The 13,892-nt window shown below is 45.2% G+C and overlaps 1 protein-coding gene across 1 annotated transcript in view; it reads left to right on the top strand.

Moving 5' to 3' along the window:
• Nucleotides 1-1,433: 1,433 nt before the first annotated feature.
• LOC120943783 (carboxypeptidase O-like) overlaps nt 1,434-13,892 on the top strand; it is a 92,894-nt gene continuing 80,435 nt past the window's right edge. The window contains exon 1 of the mRNA XM_040357330.1: nt 1,434-1,750. Coding sequence (XP_040213264.1) covers nt 1,602-1,750 — 149 coding nt within the window. The 5' untranslated portion in view covers nt 1,434-1,601. The remainder of the gene's footprint in view (nt 1,751-13,892) is intronic.

Raw genomic sequence — 13,892 nt, 5'->3', positions numbered from 1 at the left:
CTGTTCGGCTCATCCCTACTTTTAATCTCTCCTGCTGTTATTTTACTATTTAAAGCGTTACTAATGGATTTTTTTTTGTTCAAATAACAAACATGTCATACTTACCTCTACTGTGCAGTTCGTTTTGCACAGAGTGGCCCCTATCCATGTCTTCTGGGGTCCCTCGGCGGCTGTCTCTGGTCCTCCCCGCAATTAGTCACCACAGTCATGCGAGAGCTCGTATGGTGGTCACTAATTGCGGGCGCGCTCCCGTGATACAACGAGCAGCCATAGCCGCTCACTGTATCACTCGGCCCCGCCTCAAAGGCGCGCCGTGTCACTGGATGTAATTGATAGCAGCACCAGCCAATGGCTGCGCTGCTCTCAATCCATCCACTCTAGCCAATCAGCAGCCAGGCTGAGCGGCGAAGAGGATCACGGGACCGCGTGTAGGACTTTCGAGGGGTCAGGTAAGTGTAGGGGGGGTAAGGGGGGGCAGGAGTATCAGATGTTTTTTCACCTTAATGCATAGATTTCATGCATAGATTGTGAAAAAACATTTTCCTTTACAACTCCTTTAACCTTTGCAAGTTAGAGGGATGAACAGTCAACAATGGCATTTTTGTCAAAAATAGTTTCCCCATTTTATGTTCTAATCCACCTTCTGAAAATACACAATTAATCTTTGTGCAATGCTGGGGTCACCTACTCACTATTAATCACAAGCTGCTTTATTGAATTGGATCACATTGCCCTGAGAAGGGAAGTTGTTTAAGAAGATTTTATCTTTTTTTTGTAGAACCTGTTTCATGTCGGGATCTAAGGCAGGCCATAGATGGTGTGAATTGCAGAGAAAATACAGTGATTATTGCTAGTGGCTATAGAAGACGCTAATGATAATCATAGGTAAATCCGTCAGGCTGGTTGTACCCAAGTTGATCGAACGATCAACTTGGTACATTCAGCCTACCCGCGCATGACTCAAACCTTGGGGCGGTTCCTGCTGAACCGCCCAAAATTTTAACAGTCTATGGCCGGCCTTACTCATTGTGTATGGACATGCTAGTCATCTTGTGTAAACCATAGCCTGTTTAGTCATACACCTGTGTTTTTTTCCCTCTGCTTAATTTGCGTGCAGTGTTTATTAATAGAACTTGAGGACTCATGTTGCAAGAGTAACCAATCATTGGCGTCATATCTAGTGTTTTTGTGTCATCTCTATACATGGGCTTCTGAGATTAGTATACTGTAGGTTAGTATGAGATCAGTCTGTGCTTTGTTTACAGTGTATTCCACCATACAACTCAATGGGATCTCATGGTAAACACATGGTAAATTCATGACAAGCATGTGGAAAATAAATAATTAAGGCATTTCAAAAGCCTGTATACTCTATCTATAAACGTGATGCTGATAATAATTTCATTCGGGAGGCAGCAGTGTCAGCAGAATTGTCCAGGTTGCTTGCATGTCTAGATAAAATATATGACAGTGGTAAATATTTATAACGCCAGGGTTTGGGTGGAGCATATATAATTGTGTTGCCCGTATGCAATCCTCATTGCAGGGTGCTAAAGTAAACATCTATATGAAAGGGTTTAGCCAGGTCACAAATCTACCGTATGCAGATAACTAACAGAGGTTTAGTAAAGGCTTTCATCACACAACACAACAGCAATTACCGGAAAAAGATGAAGCTTATTTTCTGGATAGTGTGCCTGCTGGGAACCTTTTTATATGGGGGGTCATGTTTAAAGGTGCAATATAATGGGTGAGTATTGCAACAAATCATTTTTTTTTATCATATTTACAGAACATAAAAGAGTATTGTATGTGATATGTTCCAGCGTAAGAAAGCAATCAACCTAAAAAATATGAATAATATACTTTTGTTTAGTTTTGTTCTAAAGTAACCATATGATACAAAAAGCAGAAGACACACAGTTATATCTTTGGAGGAAAATTTTCACTGTTTGTGTTATCTATCAATGTCTTTCTACAGAATGAGCTCTACGTTTTACTTATTGGTATACACTTAGGCTGGATTCACACCTATGCATTTTTTGTGCTTTTTTGCATTTTGCAGATTTGCACTACAGTCCATTTAACATGGTTCCCTATGGTACACGTTCTGTAGAGCAAATAGGGATAATGCAAAAAGCACTAAAAATGCATAGGTGTGAATCCAGCCTTACAGCTTGCTATTAGATAGCTTTGCAGTGTTTGAAACATTTGCTTATTGATCATTTCCCCTTGGCTTAATCATTAAAGTTTGCTGCTAGTTAAAACAGTGTATGTTTCAGAAGTAATACTTTGTACCAGTCCCTAAAAAAATGACATTATACTGTATACAGTATGGTAAACAAATAGGAAGAAAGATGTACCCTAGCTGCAAACAATGAATTTAACTTTGAAACTGCAAGAGAAGCGTTTTAACCTTAAGCTGTGTAAGGGGTTTTTCACTGTCAGGGTGGTAGGGATGTGGAACGCTCTTCCACAATCGGTGGTGTCGGCAGGAAGTATAGATAGTTTTAAAAGACTCTTGGACATACATCTTAGAGAAACCAATATATGGACATATGGGAAATTATTTTTCTACACATACACACACCTAGACAGGTTGAACTGGATGGAATGTTGTCTTTATTCAACTTACCAACTATGTAACTATGTAACTATGAAAAAATGTGAATCTCGCGCCAACTGATTAGATTAACCACTTGCCGCCTGCCAATGACAGATTGACGTTGGCAAAGTGGTTTCAATATCCTGAGTGGACGTCATTTGACGTCCTCAGGATATTAAGGCGCTGCGCGCCCCGGCGATCGTTGTTGCAGGGTGTCAGTCTGACACCGATCTAGGTAAAGAGTCTCTCATGGAGAGTCTTTAGCACGTGATCAGCCATGTTCAATCAGCTGGTAATCAGCTTTTCCTCACTTGCGTCTGTCAGACGCGAGTAGAGGAGAGGCGATCGGCTGCTCCTCTGACAGGGGGGGTTTGTGCTGATCGATTATCAGCACAGCCCCCCCGAGGATGCCCACTGGACCACCAGGGATGCAAAACAAAAAACACAATTATGCCACCAGGGATGACAATGACACAAATAATGGATGCCAATCAGTGCTCGCAATGGATGCCAATCAGTGCCCACAATGGGCCTCACTGATTGGCAGGCATTGTTTGGCACTGATTGGCATCCATTACTACAACACATACGATAGTGCCACCTATCAGTGCCCATCTATGCCCATCCGTGCCACCTATCAGTGCCCATCCATGCCGCCTATCAGTGTCCATCCATGCCGCCTATCAGTGCCCATCCATGCCGCCTATCCGTGCCCATCCGTGCCGCCTATCCGTGCCCATCCGTGCCGCCTATTCGTGCCCATCTGTGCCACCTATCTGTGCCCATCCGTGCCGCCTATCCATGCCCATCCATGCCGCCTATCAGTGCTGCATATTAGTGCCCATCAATGCCACCACATCAGTGCCACCTCATTGGTACCCATCAGTGCTGCCTTATCAGTGCCCATCAGTGGAGTACCATCAGTGCCTATCAGTGAAGGAGAAAACATACTTATTTAAAATGTTTAATAACAGAAACAAAAAAAACGTTTTTTTTTCTAAACTTTCGGTCATTTTTTGGCAGAAAATAAAAATCCCAGAGGTGATCAAATACCACCAAAAGAAAGCTCTATTTGTGGGTACAAAATGAGAAAAATTTAGTTTGAGTACAGTGTAGCATGACCGCGCAATTGTCATTCAAAGTGCAACAGCACTGAAAGCTAAAAATTGGTCTGGGCGGGAAGGTGTATAAGTGCCCGGTATGGAAGTGGTTAATATAGTGTGAACCATATAATTATTGATTAATTAATAAGCTGCTCCCCAGTGAACTGAATCAGATAATGTGAACAAAGTGAAAGGTAGGGGGCGCTAGAATGTGACATTAGAATAATAATAAATTGATAGATATAAAAATATAAATAATAAATGATAAACCAACATTAAGTGAACAAATGATTGTAGAATCAATTAATAAAGTACAATTACGATGATAGACCAGTGATAGAGGTAGTGGATATCACTACCAATAGACAAATAAGTAAATAAATAAAATAAAGTCCATTCACATATATCCGTGTTCAATAGTGCTTGAGCTCAAAAGAAGTGCTTGAGGTTCAATAATAGGGGTTTCCACCTCCACCAAGACCAGAATTCACCCCAAATGTGCACAAATAGGATGGCTCCTTACCACAAGATGTTGACCTTTTTTAGTTAAAAAGAGGTCAAAAGAGCTTTAGGTCATAAGACCGGTATTTCAGAATTCCATGAGCGGCTCTGATTCCCTTGATACAGCCAGACTCCAAATGTCACAAAATGTTGTTGGTGCCGGCACTGAGGCTAAAGAGCGTTGCAATGTTGCAGAGAGTATTCCACGCTGGGGAGGCTGGCGTGCGTTCCAACTCTCGGATCCAGAGAGCCAGCGAGACCGGAAGTGCGTGATTGTGCGTAACCAGGCACCTTGACGTACGTTTCGTGTTGCCACGTCATCAGGAAGCGTGGAAGCGTGGATGCTGGAACGAGGTCGCAATTCCATTAAGTAGGCCTAGTTGTGCTGGCTGGGGCCTCCGATGCAAAAGGGGATCCCAAGCTGTCCATCCAAGTGGGGGAAGCTGCTTAGCAGAGGAAACCAGGGGAGGACTTGCCCTGGAGGAGACCAAGCAAAGCAGGCTGATGTCTCAGGATAGGCCTGGTGACTTTGTTATAGAGGGATCCACTACTCTATTTGTCTTGCAGTTCGCGGGTTTGGCTGGAAGGCTCTTTTACTGCAAGGCTGGAAGTTCGGGACTTAAATCCTGTGGCAGAGGATCCCTGACTATCCATCTTTTGTTCTCAGACGGTCTGTGGCAGAGGCTGTTCTCATACTGTTCGTGCATCGTCCCGGCTGCTAGGCCATGTGGGGGGGGTCTATCTGGGTGAGCAATACCCACTCAAGAGAAAGTGTTGAATACTGGAACTTTAGACATTTTTCTGCATGCTCTGTACCGTGTACCTGAACCTTCCCCTTCTCTCCTTCTACCTTCTACTTTCTCCATGAGTTTTATGCAGCAAAAAATAAAACCTAACAGTTGAAGATTTTACATCTTGTGTGGACATTGCAATTTCTATAGACTTTCTTCCCTGGACAACGAACTTACAGGTATCGTGCAAAACCCAAAATCTAACCAGCAGCTACTACGGGGGTAGTGCTACACTTGTTTTATTGCAGAAGAGACATAGAAGGCCTACCTGCTCACAATTTTTTTTTTGCAAGTTCTGCTTTAACACAAAGTATGTCTAAATCCAGGATAAGTATCAGGAGAGCTGTTAGCATAGCCAATACACTACAAGGTATCAGAGATGTGGAAAGAAGTTGTCAGGGGAGAAGGAGCATCATTGCATCACTATTTGATTTTACATGTATAATCTCTGGATTATGCTGCAATGAACTATAGTGTGTGTGTTTTTTTTTTAAATGAAAAGGCTAAATACACCGCTACTGTGTGGTCATGTGATTCCCCCTCTGTTTGTCTTCCCCAATCTATGGAGGGAAGCGGGAGGAGCCAAGATTCCCCTGTGAAGTCAGCCGGCCAGCACAAGGTGATTAGCTTCTTCATTTTAAATACACAATGGCAGATGGCATCTGGTGGCAGGCAAGCAACATTCCGCAACTTTTGGCAAGTGACAATCCGCAACATGTGGCAGGTGATGTGACAATCCGCAACTTGTAGCAGGTGACGTGGCAAGTGACAATCTGCAACATGTGTCAGGTGATGTGGCAAGTGACAATCGGCAACTTGTGGCAGGTGACGTGGCAAGTGACAATCTGTATCTGGTGGCAGGCAATTGACAATCCGCAACATGTGGCAGGTGATGTGGCAAGTGACAATCCGCAACTTGTGGCAGGTGACACGGCAAATGACAATCTGCAACATGTGGCAGGTGATGTGGCAAGTGACAATCTGCATCTGGTGGCAGGCAAGCGACATTCCGCAACTTGTGGCAAGTGACAATCCGCAACATGTGGCAGGTTATGTGACAATCCGCAACTTGTGGCAGGTGACGTGGCAAGTGACAATCTGCATCTGGTGGCAGGCAAGTGACATTCCGCAACTTGTGGCAGGTGATGTGGCAAGTGACAATCTGCAACGTGTGGCAGGTGACGTGGCAAGTGACAAGCTGCATCTGGCGGCAGGTGACGTGGCAAGTGACACACTCGGGGCTCCCACTGATATTGCATTATGGTGAGTTGAACCATTTAATTTTATATTACTATGTAATAATATAAATAATGCGATTTAATCATCCTGACACCATAACAACCATGTTGCCGTGATCATTGAAGTGCTAACATTAGTAATTTCCCTGATAAATTGCCCCCCCAAAAAAATTCTGGTAGACTAGACTCTGCATCCGCCCCTGCATTGATGGCATGTCACTGCTGGTCCAACCTCTGCATCATGGCCAAAGTTGAGTTCCAGTACATTCAGATGTCACATATGAGGCGGTTGGCAGGCAGGACAACTCAGGAGCAGGTTTGACAAACATCACAGACTGGCTGAGCAAGGAAGCCTGGATCATAGTGTCCCATGACATTTAAATTTATAACATAAATCATCAACAGAGGTCCTTAGTGTCAGTTCACACCAGACGCAGTTCTGTTCAGTGCCTAAAAATGCATGCACAGTGTTTTCCATGTATTCCAATGGCTCTAGTTCACGCCAGTGCAGTCACTTCCAGTCAGTTTCTGGTGCAGAAACTGACCGAAAATGACTGTATTGGTGCAGAAAAAACAGAACTGCACGGAACTCCATCTGGTGTGAACTGACCCTTAAAGTCTGCATCAATCTGTTCCCCCTTTGTAGCTTGGCAAGCAGAGAGAGAAAATTATTTAATGATGGTTTCTATGATTTTTACATGTATTGATATTTCCTACATGTTTGATATGTTTCTATTTTGTGTATTTTTGTACACCTTTTTTCTTAATATGTGCTGAAAATAGACATACAATTTTCTATTAATAATCAATATTTTTTTTTACAAAGGTTAGTGACAGTTTTGCCTTCTTTTGACAAACATATAACCATTGCTTTAGCTGTTATGAGTCTTCACATTGGTAATTGTTACTTTATCAAATACAAAAAAAAAATTGTTACGTTGTATATATATCTACAACGTAGTACCAAACACTGTTAGGTAGATTCAGAGAGATGGGATTAAATTTAGGACGGCGCAGCCTAGCCTGTTTAGGCTACACCGCCGTAAATTAACTAGGCTAGTAGTGATTCACAATCTACTTACCTGCTAATTTACGGCGGTGTAGCCTCAAACGAGCGGGCGTAAGGGCGCCTAATTCAAATTGGTTGTGGGGGGGCGTGTTGTATGGAAATGAGGCTTGACCTCACGTTTTTTGACATTTTTTGACACTGCGCATGCGCCGGGCGACTACATTTCCCAGTGCGCATTGTGGCTAAGTACGCCGTACGGGCCTATTGATTTCGACGTGGACATAAACGACGTAAATCCTGATTCGCGGACGACTTACGCAAACAACGTTTAAATTTCGAATTTCGTGGCGGGAACGGCGGCCATACTTAACATTGGCTAGGCCACTAGAGCATAGCTCTAACTTTAGGCGGCCTATCCCTTACGGAAACGACGTAATTCGACGGCGTAGGCCTGTCGTACGTTCGTGAATCAGCTATCCCCTCATTTACATAATCTACGCCGGCCGCAATGGAAGCGCCATCTAGCGGCCATCAGAAACATTGCAAGCTAAGATAGAACGCGCAAGCCGGCCTATCTTAGCTTTGTTTAAGCGTATCTCTGTTTAAGCATACGCTTAAACAAACGCCGGCGTAGACTCAGAGTTAGGTCGGCTTATCTACTGATAAGCCGGCCTAATTCTTTTTGAATCTACCTATGTGTTCCTATTATCCTCTGCTGGCCATTTATACACACTACAAGGTTTAGGCCCCGTACACACGGACGGACAATCCGCTGAAAACGGTTCGCCGGACTGTTTTCAGCGGACATGCCGCCCGGAGATTTCTGTCTGATGGTTGTACACACCATCAGACAGAAATCCGCGCGTAAACAATACGCGGGGCGTGGCCGCGCCGTCGCCGCGATGAGTACGAATCAGTACGACGCATGCGAGGGATGGCGGTCGGTCGCACGTGTCCGGTGAGTCTGTACAGACGACCGAACACGTCCGACGGACAGGTTTCCAGTGGATAGATTTCTTAGCATGCTAAGAAATTTTGATCCGCTGGAAACTGTCCGATCCGCTGGACAATTGTCTGCTCGGGCCTACACACGACCGGATCTGTTCGCTGAAACTGGTCCGTCGGACCAGTTTCAGCGGATAGATCCGGTCGTGTGTACGGGGCCCTAGACTTTTTTTTCATTTATAATGTAATATGAACTGTTTTTTTTTGTATTATTATTATTATTATTATTATAGATTAATCGCATCATTTAAGGATTTTTTATATCATTTTTATTTTTGTGTAATTTTCAATTCTGAGATTCTGTATTTTTCTTTTACTATTTTCTGAGTTTAAATACATTTTATTAAAGATACTTTACTCCCACCAATCCACTTTATGATATCTATGTATATATACTGTATATACAGTACTGTGAAAAACTTTTAGGCAGGTGTGCTGTAAATTAAGAATACTTTAAAAAATGGAAGTGTTCATTTTTTTTTTTTTTTGTCAATTAACAAAGTGGAAAGTAAATACAAATGTCATTAAGAACTATCTTCGGTGTAAAGAAGAACAAGGAGTGATGAAAATGATGGTTTGGCCCCCACAGAGCCCTGATCTCAACATTATGGAGTCTGTCTGTGATTATATGAAGAGACGGAAGGATTTGAGGTGGCCTTCACCTACACAAGATATGTGGTTAATTCTTAACTGCTTGCTGACCAGCCGTCCCTGACGAGCCAGGTCGGCTCTGCTGGGCGAGATCACCTAGCTATACGTTATCTCGCCGAGCAGCCAATAGGGGCGTGCGCGCACCCCCCGCTCGCCCCTGACGCCGACGCGCGTGCCCGGCAGGCGCAATCATCGCCGGGCACCTGCGATCGCTCGTTACAGAGCGAGAACCGGGAGCTGTGTGTGTAAACACACAGCTCCCGATCCTGTCAGGGGGAGAAATGCCTGATTGTCTGTTCATACAATGTATGAACAGCGATCAGTAATTTCCCCAAGTCAGTTCACCCCCCCTTCAGTTAGAACACACCCAGGGAACATACTTAACCCCTTCCTCGCCCCCTAGTGTTAACCCCTTCCCTGCCAGTGGCATTTTTATAGTAATCAATGCATTTTTATAGCCCTGATCGCTATAAAAATGCCAATGGTCCCAAAAATGTGTCAAAAGTGTCTAAAGTGTCCGCCATAATGTCGCAGTACCAATAAAAATATTTATAAAAATGCCATAAAACTATCCCCTATTTTGTAAATGCTATAACTTTTGCGCAAACCAACCAACGCTTATTGCGATTTTTTTTTTACGAAAAATATGTAGAAGTATACGTATCGGCCTAGACTGAGGGAAAACATTTTTTTTACATATTTTTGGGGGATATTTATTATAGCAAAAAGTAAAAAATATTGTTTTTTTTCAAAACTGTTGCTCTATTTTTGTTTATAGCGGAAAAACTAAAAACCGCAGAGTTGATCCAATACCACCAAAAGAAAGCTCTATTTGTGGGGAAAAACGCACGCCAATTTTGTTTGGGAGCCACGTCGCATGACCGTGCAATTGTTAGTTAAAGCGAAACACAGTGCCGAATCGCAAAAAGTGGCCTGGTCTTTGACCAGCAATATGGTCCGGGGCTTAAGTGGTTAAAGATGTTTGGAACAACCTACCTATAGCGCAACACTATTTCTTTATCTGTTTAGAACAACCTACCTGCCGAGTTCCTTCAAAAACTGAGTGCAAGTATAACTAGAAGAATTGATGCTGTTTTGAATTCAATGGGTGGTTACAATAAATAAATAAATACATATATATATATATATATATATTGACATGGAAATTTATAGATAGGTAACTCCTATCCTCATATTGATTAGTGGTTCCAATTTAATAATAACTACTGCAGTAGGGAACAGACACTCTGCATCTTATCATATAACTTTTCTGCTTTATTATGACGCAATTGAAGGTTTTTATACACATGATTACATAGGTATCACATTATTATTACAATTGTACGTTTATGGTAACAAGGGGTATAACATAGGCAGACTGATTCTAATCGATGGACTCGAAAGAATGCAAACATGTAATGAAAGCATTATTAGTGCCGTGTGTACAGTGTATAAATAAATATATATATGTATATATATATATATATATATATATATATATATATATATATATATATATACACAGGGGCGGACTGACAACTCATGGGGCCCCCTGGGCAACAAGAGATCATGGGGCCCCCTGTATCCCTGCCCACACTCAAGCTACACCCACACACATCATGGGGGCACACAGCAGGGCCTAGGGGCATGTAGCAGGGCCTAGGGGCAGATAGCTGGGCATGGGGCACAGAGCAGGGTGTGGGGCCGACATCAGGACATGGGGGCACAGAGCAGTGCATAGGGTAGACAGCAGGACATGGGGGCAAAGAGCAGGGCATGGGGCAGACATAAGGGCATGGGGGCTCAGGACACATCACAGGGCCAAAAGGAGGGAATGCGGCACACAGTTGGACATATAGTAGGGCATTGGGCACACAGTAGGACACATCATGGGGCACACCATAGAGCATATCATGGGGCACACAGGGCATATCACGGGGTACACAGTAGGGCATATCACGGGGCACATCATGAGGGCACGCATCAGGGCATGGGGGCACACATCAGGGCATGGGGCACAGAGCAGGGCATGGGGCACAGAGCAGGGCAAGGGGCACAGAGCAGGGCAAGGGGGCACAGAGCAGGGCATGGGGGCACACATCAGAGTATGAGGCAAAGAGCAGGGCATGGGGGCACAGAGCAGGGCATGGGGCATATATCAGGGCATGTGGCAGAGAGCAAGGTATTGACAGATATGAGGGCATGGGACAGACCGAGAGCAGGGTATGGGGCAGAGAGAGAGAGCAGGGTATGGGCAGATAGCAGGGCATGGGGCAGAGAGAGAGCAGGGTATAGGGCAGAGAGAGAGCAGGGTATGGGGCAGAGAGAGAGAGAGAGAGAGCAGGGTATGGGGCAGAGAGAGAGAGAGCAGGGTATGGGGCAGAGAGAGAGAGAGCAGGGTATGGGGGCAGAGAGAGAGCAGGGTATGGGGGCAGAGAGAAAGCAGGGTATGGGGGCAGAGAGAGAGATCAGGGTATGGGGGCAGAGAGAAAGCAGGGTATGGGGGCAGAGAGAGAGATCAGGGTATGGGGGCAGAGAGAGAGATCAGGGTATGGGGGCAGAGAGAGAGAGATCAGGGTATGGGGGCAGAGAGAGAGAGAGAGCAGGGTATGGGGGCAGAGAGAGAGCAGGGTATGGACGCAGAGAGAGAGAGCAGGGTATGGGGGCAGAGAGAGAGTGCAGGGTATGGGGCAGAGAGAGTGAAGGGTATGGGGCAGTGAGAGTGCAGGGTATGGGGCAGTGAGAGTGCAGGGTATGGGGCAGAGAGAGTGTAGGGTATGGGGCAGAGACAGAGCAGGGTATGGGGCAGAGAGAGTGCAGGGTATGGTGCAGAGAGAGTGCAGGGTATGGGGCAGAGAGAGTGCAGGGTATGGGGCAGAGAAAGTGCAGGGTATGGGGCAGAGAAAGTGCAGGGTATGGGGCAGAGAGAGAGCAGGGTATGGGGCAGAGAGAGTGCAGGGTATGGGGCAGAGAGAGAGCAGGGTATGGGGCAGAGAGAGAGCAGGGTATGGGGCAGAGAGAAAGCAGGGTATGGGGCAGAGAGAGAGTGCAGGGTATGGGCAGAGAGAGTGCAGGGTATGGTGCAGAGAGTGCAGGGTATGGGCAGAGAGAGTGCAGGGTATGGGCAGAGAGAGTGCAGGTATGGGCAGAGAGAGTGCAGGGTATGGTGCAGAGAGAGTGCAGGGTATGGTGCAGAGAGATTGCAGGGTATGGGCAGAGAGAGTGCAGGGTATGGGCAGAGAGAGTGCAGGGTATGGTGCAGAGAGAGTGCAGGGTATGGGCAGAGAGAGTGCAGGGTATGGGCAGACTCTAGGGCATACTGGGCATGGAGCAGTGTTCAATATGCTAGGCAGGGATACTGTAGAGGGACACAAGACAGCCTTCCTTCCTAGATGCAGAGTAGCGCGGGAAGCGGCTGTAAACATACCTCTTGTGATGCGCTCCTCCGGCCGGCCCCCCCTCTCTTCTCGTCCGTCCGAGGTGATGGCAAATAGAAGCACCTGGGGTGGACACGCATCACAAGAGGTCTGTTTACACTTAGCAGGAAGCAGTGATACGGGACCCAATCTACCCGTCAGCTAGTTGTGATTGATGGGTAGATCGAAGGGGACGCTGTCATGGGGCCCCCTACTGGTCACGGGCCCTCGGTCCGTGCTCGAACTGCCCTATGGTCAGTCCACCCCTGTATATATATATATATATATATATATATATATATATATATATATATATATACTGTCACAGTACAGTTCCCTGTCCTGGTAATTGTCGCCCAGGATTCTCAAATAGACAGGTTGAGGGGCTCCAGGGTTATTTAATGTGTAGGAATCGATTTGTTCAGTTTCCCCCAAAGTTTGTAAAATCCACTTGGGGACCTGGAGCCCGGAGATTCCATAGCGATATGGGTGGAATGGAATCTCTAATCCTGGGACTGGGTTTTGGAAACTGCCAGGAGTCTGGCTGGTTGATTGAGCAGGTGGGTTCTGGGCTTATAGCAGAGTCAGGACTAGGGTTCTGGGCTCCACCCTCCTGAGGAGTGCAAGGGAGAAGCATGCATGTCTGTATGCTATAGTCTGAAGGCCCAAAGCTGTGGGCTGAGCAGCACGGAATCTGAGAGAAGGTACAGTGATTGTATGGGAACTTTGGTACATGGCCAAGAGGGCTGAAGCGTAAAGCCTAGGCGGCAGTATTGCTGAAGAGAGCCAGGTGACTTGGTATTTTCCCTTGATTATTATTTTACTGCTGTAGCAACTTGAAACCCCCTGAGTGGGAATTCTGGATTGACATTTTTGTTTTTTTAATAAAAGTGGGCCAACAAGCCCTTAAAAAGCACAACTGGCATGGACTCTGCTCACTGGTATGCTCTACACAGAAGCTAAATAACCCCCAATGCCACAATATACATCCATTACACTGACATGTGTGGTTTGAAAAAATGCATTGTGGGTTACCCACACATTAAGAAATCTAAACCTGAAGATTTCTAAGCTGTGCAAGATGTTTTAGCTAGTAAGTGCCACCTTTATGACAGGTGAATAAAGCAACAATCTGTCCCAGAACTCTCTCTTATGCTGCACTTTGGACACTCCACATAAGTCCATCATTTTACACTTTACTGCAAGTGAGCGACAATTTTTTTCCTCAATAAATTATACTTTTTAACATAACCTTTGTACCCTCATAGTTACATAGTAGGTGAGGTTGAAAAAAAACACAAGTCCATGAAGTCCAACCTATGTGTGTGATTATATGTCAGTATTACATTGTATATCCCTGTATGTTGTGGTCATTCAGGTGCTTATCTAATCGTTTTTTGAGCCTATCGATGCCCCCTGCTGATACCACCACTTGTGGAAGGGAGTTCCATATCCTTGCTGCCCTTGCCGCTCTCCTTGTCTACCTTTTCTCTGTATCAGTTTGGATCACCCTGGATTCTGGAGGAGCTACAAGGGCATCAGGGCATCTTTTTCCACTGTACATTAACTCTCA

The sequence above is a fragment of the Rana temporaria genome, chromosome 6 (assembly GCF_905171775.1).
Source record: "Rana temporaria chromosome 6, aRanTem1.1, whole genome shotgun sequence".
Lineage (NCBI taxonomy): Eukaryota > Metazoa > Chordata > Amphibia > Anura > Ranidae > Rana > Rana temporaria.
This window is presented reverse-complemented; position numbering and strand designations above follow the sequence as displayed.